The following is a 14003-nucleotide window of genomic DNA, read 5'->3' on the forward strand; positions in this document are numbered from 1 at the left end:
GCTGAGATGCTTAGGGCCTCACTAAATTGCTGATACTGGCTTTGAACTTGCTGTCCTTTTGCCTCCCAAGCTGCTTGGATTATAGGCATGCACCACCATGGCAGGCCAAAATTTACAGAATTTTAACCAGAAGCAATTCTTAGTGAATTTTTATCCATTACAAAGATTATAACATGTAGGGCTTAGTTTGCCAGAGAATATGCCAATTTTACTAATATTTCTTTTTCCAAAGTAAAGTTGAAATATAAACTAATATCATCTCAATTGGCACAAGAAACTCACAGGTAATGTGAATACAGAAAGGTAAGGAGGAGAAGGAATATAAAAAGGAGAGGTATATTTTTATTTTTTTAAACTTTTAAATTTCTTTTGAGGTTTTTGTTCTGAATGTTTATTAAAATGCAGAAGTAGTTTAACTATATTTTATAGCATCAAAATTGACAAAACTGGTTTCATGACCTCATGTTTAGAATTCTTAACATTTATGCATCAAACTCAACTTTTATAATTTTTGTTTCCAAACAATATGCAAAAAAGATTCAGGCTATTGTTTGCAAGCATCACAAATACCTCAACATAGATATTCTACCAAATAAAGTAATAGCCAAATTGGTCATAACCTTTTTCCATATTTTCTCTTTTTCACACTGTATTTTGACATCATACAGTGCTGCTTGAATTTTGAAAAGAATGCTATTTAAAAATCTAGTGAAGCTCTTGAGAGAAAATGGAAAAATTGTTATCAGGCTTAAAATCCTTGTTATATTTGAAATTTCAATATCAGTGCTTCCTCAGGTTGCTGCCTTTTTTAAAAATTAATTTTTTAAATTTATATACAACAGAGGGATGCATTACAATTCTTTATGCATTACATATAGAGCATAATTTTCCATATTTCTGGTTGTATACATAGTACATTCACACTAATTCGTGTTTTCATATATGTACTTTGGATAATAATGTCCATCACATTCCACCATCATTTCTAAACCCAAGCGCCCCTTCTCTTCCCACCCCTTTGCCCTATCTAGAGTTCATCTATTCAGTTAGAGAAGATAATGCTAAGTGAAGTTACCAATTCCAAAAAACCAAATGCCGAATGTTTTCTCTGATATAAGGAGGCTGATTCATAGTGGGGTAGGGAGGGGGAGCATGGGAGGACTAGGCAAGAGGTATATTTTTAAAAAATTCTTCTTAAACAGTTATTCTTTCCTATATGCTTACTGAATGAATATAAATGTGTGTGTGTGAGCATGTATGTGCATGTGTGTATGGTTAAGAATTACATTCCATTAAGAATTGTCTCATACTTTTTGGATGAGAGATCTCAAATAAAATTAAAACTGTCTTTTAAAGTCTGAAAAATGGAATCATAAACACTTCTAATTTAAAAACAAGAATTAGCCAGGTGTAGTGGCGCATGCCTGTAATTAGCCAGGTGTAGTGGCGCATGCCTGTTGGGAGGCTAGGGCAGAAGGATCGAAAGTTCAAGGGCAGCCTCAGCAACTAAGTGAGGCTCTAAGCAACTGAGCAAGACCCTGACTCAAAATTTTAAAAAGGGCTTGGAATGTGGCTCAGTGGTTATACACCCCAGGTCAATCTCTATCTAAATAAATGAATAAATAAATAAAAATAAAAATTAGGATTTTTTTTAAACTATAGAAATACTATATAATGAAATTTAAAATATATATAGAATATAAAATATTCTATAAAGATTAAAGAAGTTATGATTTTCAAATATTTGAAAGTGAATTTTAAGAGATTAATTTCAAAAACAATGGCATACTGGTATTCTCTTATACACTAGTAGTTATAAGAAATACTTCAATACAAATGAATGTAAGCAAAACTATACATATATTACATGAAATATCAGATATGACATACAGATATGATTAATACCTTTCAAAAAAATCCTAGAGACTTTGGAGAGAATGTCACTAATATACAAATTTTAAAACAAAGTGAATAAGTAGAGATATAAACTAAAATTAGCTATTAAATTTCATTTTTTAAATGATGAACAAAAAATAAGGGATACACTACATGATATCAATGCTAAGTTAAAATGATTCATACAAAGCAGTCAATATAGAGATTCAGAAATATTTTATTAGAAAAGTGTTGCATATTCATCCTAATAATCAATTTTTATTTTCTCTGTGTATTGTTTGAATTTCCCAAAGCCATCCTCCATAATTAACCATTTAAAACTCATTCACATATTTTATTATACATTTTACAACAAAGCCTAATAACAAAACATTTAATATATTTTGCATTAAAACATTTTGAAACCAATTTGGTGTGTATTGAAGAAGTATTTTTCTCATCATATTACTCAAGATTTTGATCTGTCAGAGTATTAGTTTCCTAGGTTTTGCTGTAACATATTACCAGAAACTGGGTAGCTTAAAACAATAGAAATGTATTTTTTAACTGTTTTAGAGGCTAGAAGCCCCCAAACCAAGATGTCTGCAGGGTAGGTTCTTGCTGGAGATTCAGAGGGAGAATTTGTTTCTTGCTTTTGTCTTATCTTCTAGTGGTTGCCAACAATACTGAGTATACCTTAGCTTATAGACTTATCACTCCAATTTCTGCTTCCACCTTCAGGTCGTATTCACTTGTATCTCTGATCTTCTTATAAGGACATAAGTCACATTGGATTAAAGGCCATCCCTGCTCCAGTATGACATCATCTTAACTACTCATATCTGAAATGATGGTATTTCCAAATAAGGAAGCAGATGAATATTAGGACAACACTATCCAATCCAGTGCAATCAGTTTTAACTTGACATCAATGAAAAAATTCTCCATATTATACAGGATGTAAAAATGATTAATGAAATAGGTGAATCATTTTTTAATATAAGAGTGTGGTCTTTTATTTTCTAATCAGATACTCATATGGGAATTTACTATTGTAAATCTTTTTCATCCACAAATATATTTTACACATGAAGAGAAACATAAAATTCTTCAGGTAGGATTCAGGGGATTAACCTAAGTGCATTCTCTTGTTTATATTTTGAGCACATTCCCCAGATATTTTTCTAATCCTGATTTCATTGCAGGATTGTTTAGATTTAAATAAAGCCTATAAAATAAAAGCAGTGAACAAGTTTGGGGAGTAAAGTTAAATATTACATAGGTAAATAAAATGAGTCTGAGGTAAATATAATCATGTTGATATTTCATTCACTTGGATTTTTCTATTAAGTATTTGTAATCATACTGGAAAGTATGAGTGTTTTCTGTATTTGAAGAAATAGTTTACTGAGAAAATTAATGATTTCAAGAATTACTTAAGAGAATACTCATTTATATGTACCTTTAAACACCATCCTCCCACCCCACTCCATATACCCTTTGATTAATTATCTCCTGTTCATCTTTCAGGTCACAATCACGTTCTCAGACCTGGTTTCCTCCAACAGGTCGAATCTCTACCAGATACTTTTAAATTACATTGTATGCTTCTGTGTAGCATTTATCACTGTGTCCATTTCATATTGACTTTTGTGATTATTTAACTAACATCATTCTTGTCCACTAGACAACAAGCTTCACAGACAGGTACTATGGATCATGGGTATTGTACTTACCTTTGTTTCTCTAATGTCAAGTTCAGTACTTGCTGAATAACTGAATAAATTAGAAGTGCATACTTACTAATAAAAAATGACATGTGAATTATGAATCAATCTCATCAATTTGTTATAGAATAGTCCACCAAGTGCAATTTTCCTGAAACAACTTTTTATCCTTATTATAATTTCTATGTCTAGGTAGAAACATTAAGGGAGCATTAATTTTAATATATTGAATAAATCAGACAGTTTCTTACTTCAAATAGCTCTACTGAATTCTTTTTAATAGTTCAATAAAAATGCAGAATTCAAACAAGTTTGTATTATTTACTAATAGTAATTCTGAGTTATTAAAATAGATATAATTGATATTAAATATAAATTCTGTGAAACACTTCTCTCATGGTAGTTAGGGAAATTCTACACTTTTATTTTGGAATTTATGAAAATTAGCGCATATCACTCTGAAAAAATCCTTTTAAAGCAATGAACTATAAATTTCAATAGTGAAATCCATAAGTATAATGCCATTTTAAAATAATATTTGAAAATTAAAACTTATAAAAAGGCTACTTTTAGAAAGCTACAGTAATTAATTATTTACCAATATGGAAGTTAAAATTCATTCCATATTATCATTAATTATTTGAGCCACAGAAAATCTGTTATAAATTTTAATATCTAAATTCAGAATTTAGGGCATGCAGAGAGATTATAATCTCTCTTTTACAGTTGGAATTTACATATTTAGATAAACATAATATTTTTAAAAAAAATTTCCTGCTCAGAGAAAGAATTGAATTTCAGAAGTCAAATATAATGCAAGATAAACACATTTTTTTCCAGCCCCAAGATGCTGCTGCTCTGAGTTAAGCTTTGTATGATATGTTAAAACTTCCTACAGTTTCTTTTGAGAAGAAAATAATTCTAAATTCTATCAATTTCAAGGCTGTCCTATGCTTTAAGCTGGAGGTATTAACCTATTCATCACATAGACAAATAAATTAAAGAAACTGAGGGAAAAATTGAACATCAGATCTCATAATTTCATAGCTGCTCTAAGCTTGGCTGAGCGACCTCTGGGGTTATTTTGTACATCCCAATCTTCTGGAGTAAGCACTTTCTTATGTATCAATTCCCACATTAAAGGAGGTCTTACAGAGCTTCCTTCCTTATTTGCATGATATGAACTCAATTGGGATGTTTGTATTACCTTCTGTCTAACACTTAAGTTAAACTTTTCTGTCATGCTTATCCCAAGCAAAAACCTTTTGACAATGCGATCCTCTAATGAATGGAAGGAAAGGGCAACAAGACGACCACCAGGTTTCAGAAACTTCTGAGCTGTCTTCAGTCCCATGTGGAGTTCGTTGAGCTCATTATTCACGAATATTCGAAGAGCTTGGAAAGTCTTGGTAGCAATATGGGTAGATCTTTGTAGCAAGTCTTTTCGTGCATAAATAGCAGAGGGAGGAAATGCACCTAGGCATAGATTTTGTAAAAACAGAAAAAGAGGACATGTAACATTAATATTTCCACTGTAAATGTACTGAATTGTGTATAGTGTATGCATATTTAAGGAACTACATTTTCTTAGAGATTGTGGAATTTCATTCATACTTCCCTTCCCTCCCTTATTTCCAAACATTCTTCCAAAGTTTAAAACTATGTATCACAAATGTCTTTCATGATTCATAAGGAGAACTAGAATCAAACAAGAAACAGAAAAAGAGAATGAGTAGATAAAAATCCATAACTTTCCAACTTTGTTGAAAAATGTTAAATCACAGCTATAAGAAACTCAAGGAACCACAAATAAAATAAACAAAGAAGATTGCACCTAGGTATATCATAATCAAACCACCACAAGTAAACAACAAAAAAAATTCATGAGAAAAGCAAAGAAAACAACACATTAAATAAAGAACAAAATTGTGAATAATAGCATAGTGGAGATATAATACTGGAATAATATTCAAAGTGGAATACTATTCAAAGTGTTGAGAATAAAAAATATTTTCTAAGAAGTTATGTCCACTAAATTTTTTCTTCAAAAATAAAGAACTGAGAGGACATTTTTAAGTAAACACAAAGTGAAACAATTCCTTGCTAACTACTTTGTATTCACAAAATGCTAAAGAAAATTCTTCAGGCTGAAATATAAGATGTCATGCACTATCTAGGCTATTAGAAAGGAATAAAAAATAGGTAATATATGCAAGTGCATATGTATTCTTCTCTTGATTTCCTAAAAGGCATAAGACTCTTTAAGCTAGTTTATAACATTTTACTCTTCGGTTTATACTATGCATATAAACATATACTATATAACAAAAGCACAGAGAGAGAGAGTGGGTAAATGAAAGTATACTATTACAAGTTTCCTATATTTTATTGGAAGTAAAAATTGCATACTATGGTTCTACTATGAATTAAATAACAAAAAAAAATGCATTGAAATAAAACAAACAAAGCTAATAGAGAATAATACTACAAAATTGTTTATAATAAAAAACAGAAAAGAACAGAAAAAAGAAATAGAGACAAAATATATCAATAATTACATTAAACAAAAATGAACTAAAACTCCAATAAAATTGTGGAGACAAAGTAAAATGTGATTCCCTTTCCCTTTGATTAATATTATTTGTAAATTGTTAATGTTTCTAATTGGTGTTTTTCCCTCTAATTTTTAATTAATATATACCCTTTAATCTACCTTCCCTAATAAATATCTCATTATTCATAAAAAATTGTGGAGAGATTGTTTAATTGGAAAAACAGCAAGACCAAACTATATTTTCTTTACAGGCAAGGGATTTTAAAGATAAAACATATTAATAATTTGTAACAAGTAAATAAAAAGCTGAGCAAATTTATAACATATAGAAAGTAAAGTTAAAAATATGGACAAACTATATTAATATTGAAAAGAATAAACTTTTTTTAAAGAGAAGAATTACTAAGAGCAAAAAAAGAAACATTGCCTATTGAGAACAAGGTCAATATAGTAGGAAGACACAAATAAAAAACATATGCATGTCTTAAAAGCAGACATATCAGGAATAGAGCCACATTTACAGACGCTTGTTTTTTGACCAAGTGATCAAGTTGTTTCAATGAGAAAGAACAGTCTTTTCAACAAAAATGAGTATACAAAAAAATAAACCTCAACCCTTATCTCATACTTTATATATAAAATTACTTTAAAACTGATCAGAATTGATAGATAATAAAGCTATAAACTACATATATAAACTGGTCAGAATTGATAGATACTAAAGCTATAAACTACTGACAAAGTTCTCTGATCCATAATATATAAAAAAATCTCACAACTTAAAAAGAAAGCCAAATAACTTATTTTAAAAATGGGGAAATGTTTAAAAAGGCACTTCAAAAAAGCTACGTAACATGCCTTTTCAAAAACATCTGAAAAATGTTCAACATTATGGAAATGCAAATTAAAACTACACTGAAATATAAATACATATTGACTGTAAAGGCTATATCCTGGAATGATACTAACTTAGGTGAAACAGACCTGAACAGACATATAACAATGGAGGAGACTGAATCAATAAATAATTAAAAGTCTGCCCTCAGAGAAAAGCCCAGGCCCACATAACTTCATCATTGAATTCTACTGAACATAAAAAAAAATATTCATCAGCTCTTTCAAAAAACTAAAGAGGAAGGAGCACTTCCCAAATTATTCCATGAGGCCAGTACTAAAACCAAAGACATAACAAGAAAATTACAGACCAATATCTCTTATAAATATGTATATAAAACCCCTCAACAAATTACTAACAAAGTGAATTCAGCCAATTTAAAGGACTGACTATATACCATGACCAAGTGAGATTTATTCCTGGAATGCAATATGTTTCAACACATGAAAATTGATCAATATAATATATCACACTAGTAGAATAAAGGAAAAAGAGATCATATCAATTGATACAGAAATATATTTGATAAAGTTCAACATTATTATAATTAAAAATACTCAACAAAATAGGAATGGAAGAAAACCATACAAACACAATAAAATCTACATATGATCAAGAGATTTTCCTTTAAGATGAGGAACAAGATAGGATGCTGCTGCCAGCACTTCTATTTAACAGTGTTAGAAGTTCTAGTCAGATCAATTAGACAGGAAAAAGAGGGGGAAAAAGTGTTCAGATTGGAAAAATGTAAAATTATCTTAACAGAGATGGCATCATCTTGTAAGTTAAAAACTCCTATAACATTTCACTCATAGACACAAACTATTAGAATTAATAAATGAATTCAGCAAATTAGCAGGATAGAAAATTAGCATGCAAAAATCCATTGTGCTTCTATAATACCAGTAACAAAGAAAATGAAATTAACAATTCCACTCACAAGCATCAAAAAGAATGAAATGGTTAGAAATAAGTTAACAAAAGAAGTCCAAAATGTATGCTCTAAAAGTTATGTTTTTGAAAGAAACTTAAAAAGACCTAAATAAATGCAAAAACATTTTCTGTTCAAGAATTGGAAAACTTAACATTGTTAAAATGGCAATACTCTCCTAACTGTTCAGACTCAATGCTTTCCCTATCAGAATACCAGTTGAATTTTTGGGTATAAATGACAAGCTGATTTATATGGAATTACAAGAGACCCAGAACAATCCAAATGATCTAGGGGAAAAAGTAAAGTAGGAGAACTTACAGATTTCAAAACTTACTACAAAGTAACAGCAAACAAGATAGTGTGGTACTGGAGAAACAATAGAGAGGTCAATGAAATATGATTGAGAGTCAAAAAATAAATCCATCCATCTATGGTGTGCTAAGATCATACAGTAGAGAAAATCTTTTGCACAAATGGTGTTTGGTTTATAGAACAGCTCAAAATGGATTAAAACCTAATTTTAAGAACAAAATTATAAAATCCTTAGAGGAAAACAGGGATAAATCTTCCTGACTTTGAATTCAGTAAGAGATTCTTTATAAAAAGACAATGTATAGAATGGGAAAAAATTTGTAAATCATATATAAGGGATTTATATCCAAAATATAGAAAAGTAAACTGTATAATGTTACATGTATGGTATTGTCTACATCATTTTTTACAACCTGCACAGAAAAACAGACATGTCCTATCCAATTAAAAAATGAGATAAACAAAAATGCTAATTTTAAGTAAATTAATGTTTTCCTTAAGCTCACATATATGAATTACATATACATGTTGGCATATATGAATTACTACACTTGATCTTATCCAAAAGGCCGAGAAGCGATATGAATTACAATATAATGCTCAATTGATTTATTTAGGAATATTTCTTCGATTTAAGTAGGTCCTTGGAAAATATTATTCCATAGAGAAATGTTTCTATTTCAGATTATCTACAAATGACAATATGACAAGATAACTGCAATTCTGGCATTTCAATATCTTTAACATGGTCTTACAAAAGATAAAATTAAACAAGTCCTGTACCTTAGTTCACATTACAGTAATCTGTACATCCAGCAGTGTACACATAACTGATTTTCTCTGGGAATTGGAACAGAGAAGAGAAATATCTAACAAGAACCAGAGTTGAGAAACTGGCTTGTCTAAAGTTAACAATTAGTGTGAAGAGCTCATTCTTTCCTCTACAAAACTACTTTGCCAAAGCGTTGAAAATGTTAGACACTGGGGAATTTATACTCCAACAACTAGGTCTTTCAGAAACAAGATGTCAATGTCAAAGCTTAAGAGGAAGGACAGGGGCTGGGGTTGTGGCTCAGAGGTAAAGTGCTTGACTGGCATGTGTGAGGCACTGGGTTCGATCCTCAGCACCACATAAAATAAAGATATTATGTCCACCTACAACTAAAAAATAAATGTGTGGTTTTTTTCAAAGAGGAAGGACAGCTTCTTTAAATTTGACACAGAGAAATGTGTTTCAGAATATTCTAAGAATCCAAACAAAAAAGCAACTGGTCCTATTTTGGGGCCTGGACTTAAAGGAAGCTTCAGGAAAGCTAAATTCTGAAAGTCCTTGCCTAATCCAAGACTAATTTTCACAAAGGAGAAACATAATATAAAATACATTTTAACATACACATATTTTCACATAAAATAGGAAGTAAACAGCATGAATGTTTACTTCTGTATCATAGGACATTTTTGTCTTAATGATTTAAAATATTTTTTCTTAGCATTAATATTTTGCAGAAATTAAAATCATGACCCAACACAGCAATCACTTAATTTTCTTGAAATTTTATCACAGAACTTCCATTTCAAAGATATTTATTTAAGGATGTAGTTTTTAAACATAGTGTTGAATTAGCCATGCCTGGCTCCCATGCATACCTGGCTCCATGTTAACTAAATTAAAAGATAAAAGCAGAAATATTTCTATGCTATTGTCACTGAATACATTTTTAAAAATTAATCAAACAGGCAATGTTTCATAAAAAATAACAAAATAATATTTGAAATTATCCTATACATTCTACTATGAACACAGCATTGGTTTATTTGACATTGCAAAAATATGTTAGTCATTTCTGTTTACCAGCTAAACTAGTACTGTCCTATGGCAGTAGAATAGACATAGTTTATAATTTATTCAGTTGGCTAGTTGTACAACTGTGAAATTTTTTTTGTGTGTAGTACTGGGAATCCAGGACCTTATGTATATTAAGTACACACTCTACAACTGAGCTACAGCCCCAGACCCAACTATGAGATTCTTGATTAATGCTTTTAATTTGAGGATACCTGTTTTTATTTCAAAATATGTACAGAAAATGAGATTTCATTAATACTTTATTTCATAAAATTTAAAATTTTTATAAAAATCATAATCACATTAGATATACACATATTATAAATGAGGCTCTTGCTGACAAATTAGCATCACTGAATTAGAGAAAATTTTCTTTGTAAGATCTAATGATGTCACAGAGAATGAACATAAGAGCTTTCATTTATCCTTAGGTGTTAAATGTAATAGAATAACCCTAATCCATGAAGCTTTCCTTCTGGGGATTTCTTATTATTATTTATGGAATTCTGACTTGGATTTTGTCCAGTGGATTTCTTGGAAAGGACTGGTCTGATTGTCATGTTGTAGATATTAGGTATCCTTCTAAAGCTCATGTATGAAACAATGCAATAAAGATTAGAGGTGAAAGGATTGGGTTATGAGAATCTTAACTAATCAGTGTGTTGAACTGTTGACAGGGATTAACTGAGTGGTGACTATAGGCAGATAGGGAGTGCTGGAAGAGATGGGTCATTGGGAGAGTGCCTTTGGGTTATATATTTTGTGAGCTGGGGTTAGTCTCTCTCTGCTTTCTGGTACCACATCCTGGGTTGCTTTCCTCTACCACACTCTTCTGCCATAATGTCCTGCCTTAACTTGAGCTCTGAGGAATGGAGTTAGTCATCTATGGACTGAGACCTGTAAAACCATAAGCCCTAAAATAGACTTTCATTCCTCTAAAAAAACTGTTGTCAGGTCTTTAGTCACAGTAGTTAAAAAGCTGACTAAAACAGATTTCTAGGTGTGGTCCTATTAATCTCCTCAAGTCTTATCTTTAGAGATGAGAGAGTTACATGGATCTGCTATGGGCAATGAGTTCTGTGGAAGACTGTGCTATTCTTCTGGGGATCAAAGACACATAGCCTCCTTTGTTTTGGGAAGGTTAAATTTCAGGACTAATTTTCCTTGATACTAATACTTTGTGTCTGTAACTTAAAGGAAGAAAGGCTAACAATGCAAATTGTGTAAAGTGAAATTTTAAAAGAGTGTAAAATAAGCATATGTCAATGGGCATTTAAGAACAACACATCAACTGGCAATGGTACATACAGATAGATATGAAGAAAAAAATCGAAGTATATTTAGGCAAGGTTTTTCAAATTATTAAACTAAAAGATAAGTAAATGTCCTGTACCTCTGAAAAAAGCAAAAATATGTTTCCTTCTTAGAGTAACTGTTCAGAGAGCAAAAGGCAGAGTTTTCTTAGGTATGTACAGACTAGGTAGAAATACCTGCTAACAAGTCACCAGGAAAAAAAAAAAGATGCAAAAACTTCACTAGATTCAATGCCTACCCACATGCTGCACTCTGAATTAGGCCATAGGAAGAAAAATACTAATGAGATAGACAGGGGCCCTGCCCTTGAGGAGGTCACTATTTTACAAATTTTCTTCACCCCTTTCTAATCTCCCCTACTCTTTTATCAGAAATAGAAACCGGCCTCTCTGCTTTTCCATTTCCTGAGTTTAATCACAGCATCTAGTATAGCTAATTTCTTTGATTAAGAAATAGAGTAGATAAGATGGCAAATATGGTCTCAGTCACAATTTGGGTCATTTGTTTTGTTGAACAGAGAAAAATCTCCTTTTCATGCTTCACAGTCCATCAATGGACTTAGTTAACATAGGACCAATGTATATTAGTTCTAAGTGGGAAGAGGTATGCTTACCCTCCATATAACATTAACCACACTTTACTGTAATTACCAGTTTACTTCTCTGTTTCACTCATTTGGTTCAGATCTCCCTGCATACCAGAAGTACTTTATGCTCACTCTTATATCCCTAGCACTTCACAGAGAAGCCTATGATTCTTAACGGAGTGCCCATTACAGTCACCTGTAGATGTTTTTGATTAAAATAAAAATGCGTGGCCCCACTCTAGTCCTACCAAATCAGGCTTCAAGGGTTCATTATCCAGAAATCTCTACTTTTATAAAGCATCACAGAGAATTTTGACATGCAGTCAAGATTAAAAACTACTAGGGGTAAATATTCTAAATATGTTGAAAAGATAATGAATAAATAAGGAATTGAAAGAAAGAAAGAATGAATGAATGAATGAACAAGAAATCCAGGACTTAGTGCAAAGAGTTTCATTTACAATGAATGACAAAATGAAAAGCACAGTATTTCTAGTCACAGAAAACATTACTAACAGCATTATAAAAAACATCATATAAGCCTAGTCCTCTATGCAAAATGTGATTATGGGTACCAAATTATGATGTTAATGGGGTAAATGATCTCTAAAATTTGCTAGCAATTTTCATTATCTCAATATAAAAGATAATTATATCTTGATAATGACTGGGCATATCATTAATCAAATATTGTATATGTAATGGAGTACCTTCAAATATCTTTAGGAAATGTATAACTTGCAAGGCCCTACTATATGAAATAAAACAAGTATGGAAGGTAAACTTTATTTTTAATATGGTTTTGCAGAATAAACAGCATTTGTAAAATTAGAAATTTATATCTCAAAAAAATCATTAAGATCTTCAATGACCTGCTGTGTGGAAGAGGAGAGCACCTGCCTACCCTCAGCCCTGCCCACCTTATAGAAGAGGAGAGTGTCCGCTGGCCTCATGCCTGAACTGCCACATGAGGAGAGTGCCCCCGACCGTGCCCATGAGCAGAACAAACTGTTCTCAATTTCAAGAATCAAACAAGCCACAAAACAATAATACTAGGTGATTTTAACACACCTCTCTCACCTCTCTCACACTGGATAGATATTCCAAACAAGAACTAAAAAAATAAACTCTAGAACTAAATAATACAATCAATAATTTAGACTTCATAGGCATATATAGAATATTTCATCCTTCAACAAGTGAATACACATTTTTCTCAGTAGCACATGGATCCTTCTCTAAAATAGACCATAAATTATGCCACAAAGCAAGTCTTAGTAAATACAAAAAAATAGAGATACTACCCTGCATTCTATCAAATCATAATGTAATGAAATTAGAAATCAATGATAAAATAAAAAATAGGAGCTACTCCAATAACTGGAGACTAAATAGTATGATATTGAATGACAAATGGATAGCAGAAGACATCAGGGAGAAGATAAAAAAAAATTCCTAGAGGTTAATGAGAACTGTGATACAACATATCAAAATCTGTGGGACACCATAAAGACAGTGCTAAGAGGAAAGTTCATTGCATTGAGTTCATTCATTAAAAGAATAAAAAAAATAAGTAAATGACTTGACATTATATCTTAAAGCCCTAGAAAAAGAACATATTAACATAAAAGCAGCAAAGACAGAAAATAATTAAAATTAGGGCTAAAATCAATGAAATAAAAACAATTGAAAAAATTGACAAAACAAAATTTGAATAAATAAATAAAATTGATAAATCCTCATCCATTCTAATCACAAGGAGAGAGAAAATTCAAATCATTAACATTCATGATGGAAAGGAAATATCACAATAGACACCACTAAAATACAGAAGATAATTAGAAACTATTTTGAAAATTTATACTCCAATAAAATAGAAAAACTCAATGACACTAACAAATTTCTAGAGAAACATGATATCTGCCCAAACTGAATCAGGAAGACATACACCATTTAAATA

General features: G+C 31.0%; 1 protein-coding gene across 2 annotated transcripts in view; it reads right to left on the bottom strand.

Moving 5' to 3' along the window:
• Nucleotides 1–2132: 2132 nt before the first annotated feature.
• Mettl15 (methyltransferase 15, mitochondrial 12S rRNA N4-cytidine) overlaps nucleotides 2133–14003 on the bottom strand; it is a 245656-nt gene continuing 233785 nt past the window's right edge. For both annotated transcript variants that reach the window (XM_071616322.1, XM_027936714.2), the window contains exon 7: nucleotides 2133–5078. In XM_071616322.1, the coding sequence (XP_071472423.1) occupies nucleotides 4636–5078 (443 nt within the window). In that variant the 3' untranslated portion in view covers nucleotides 2133–4635. The remainder of the gene's footprint in view (nucleotides 5079–14003) is intronic.

The sequence above is a fragment of the Marmota flaviventris genome, chromosome 9 (assembly GCF_047511675.1).
Source record: "Marmota flaviventris isolate mMarFla1 chromosome 9, mMarFla1.hap1, whole genome shotgun sequence".
In the NCBI taxonomy this organism is placed as follows: Eukaryota; Metazoa; Chordata; class Mammalia; order Rodentia; family Sciuridae; genus Marmota; species Marmota flaviventris.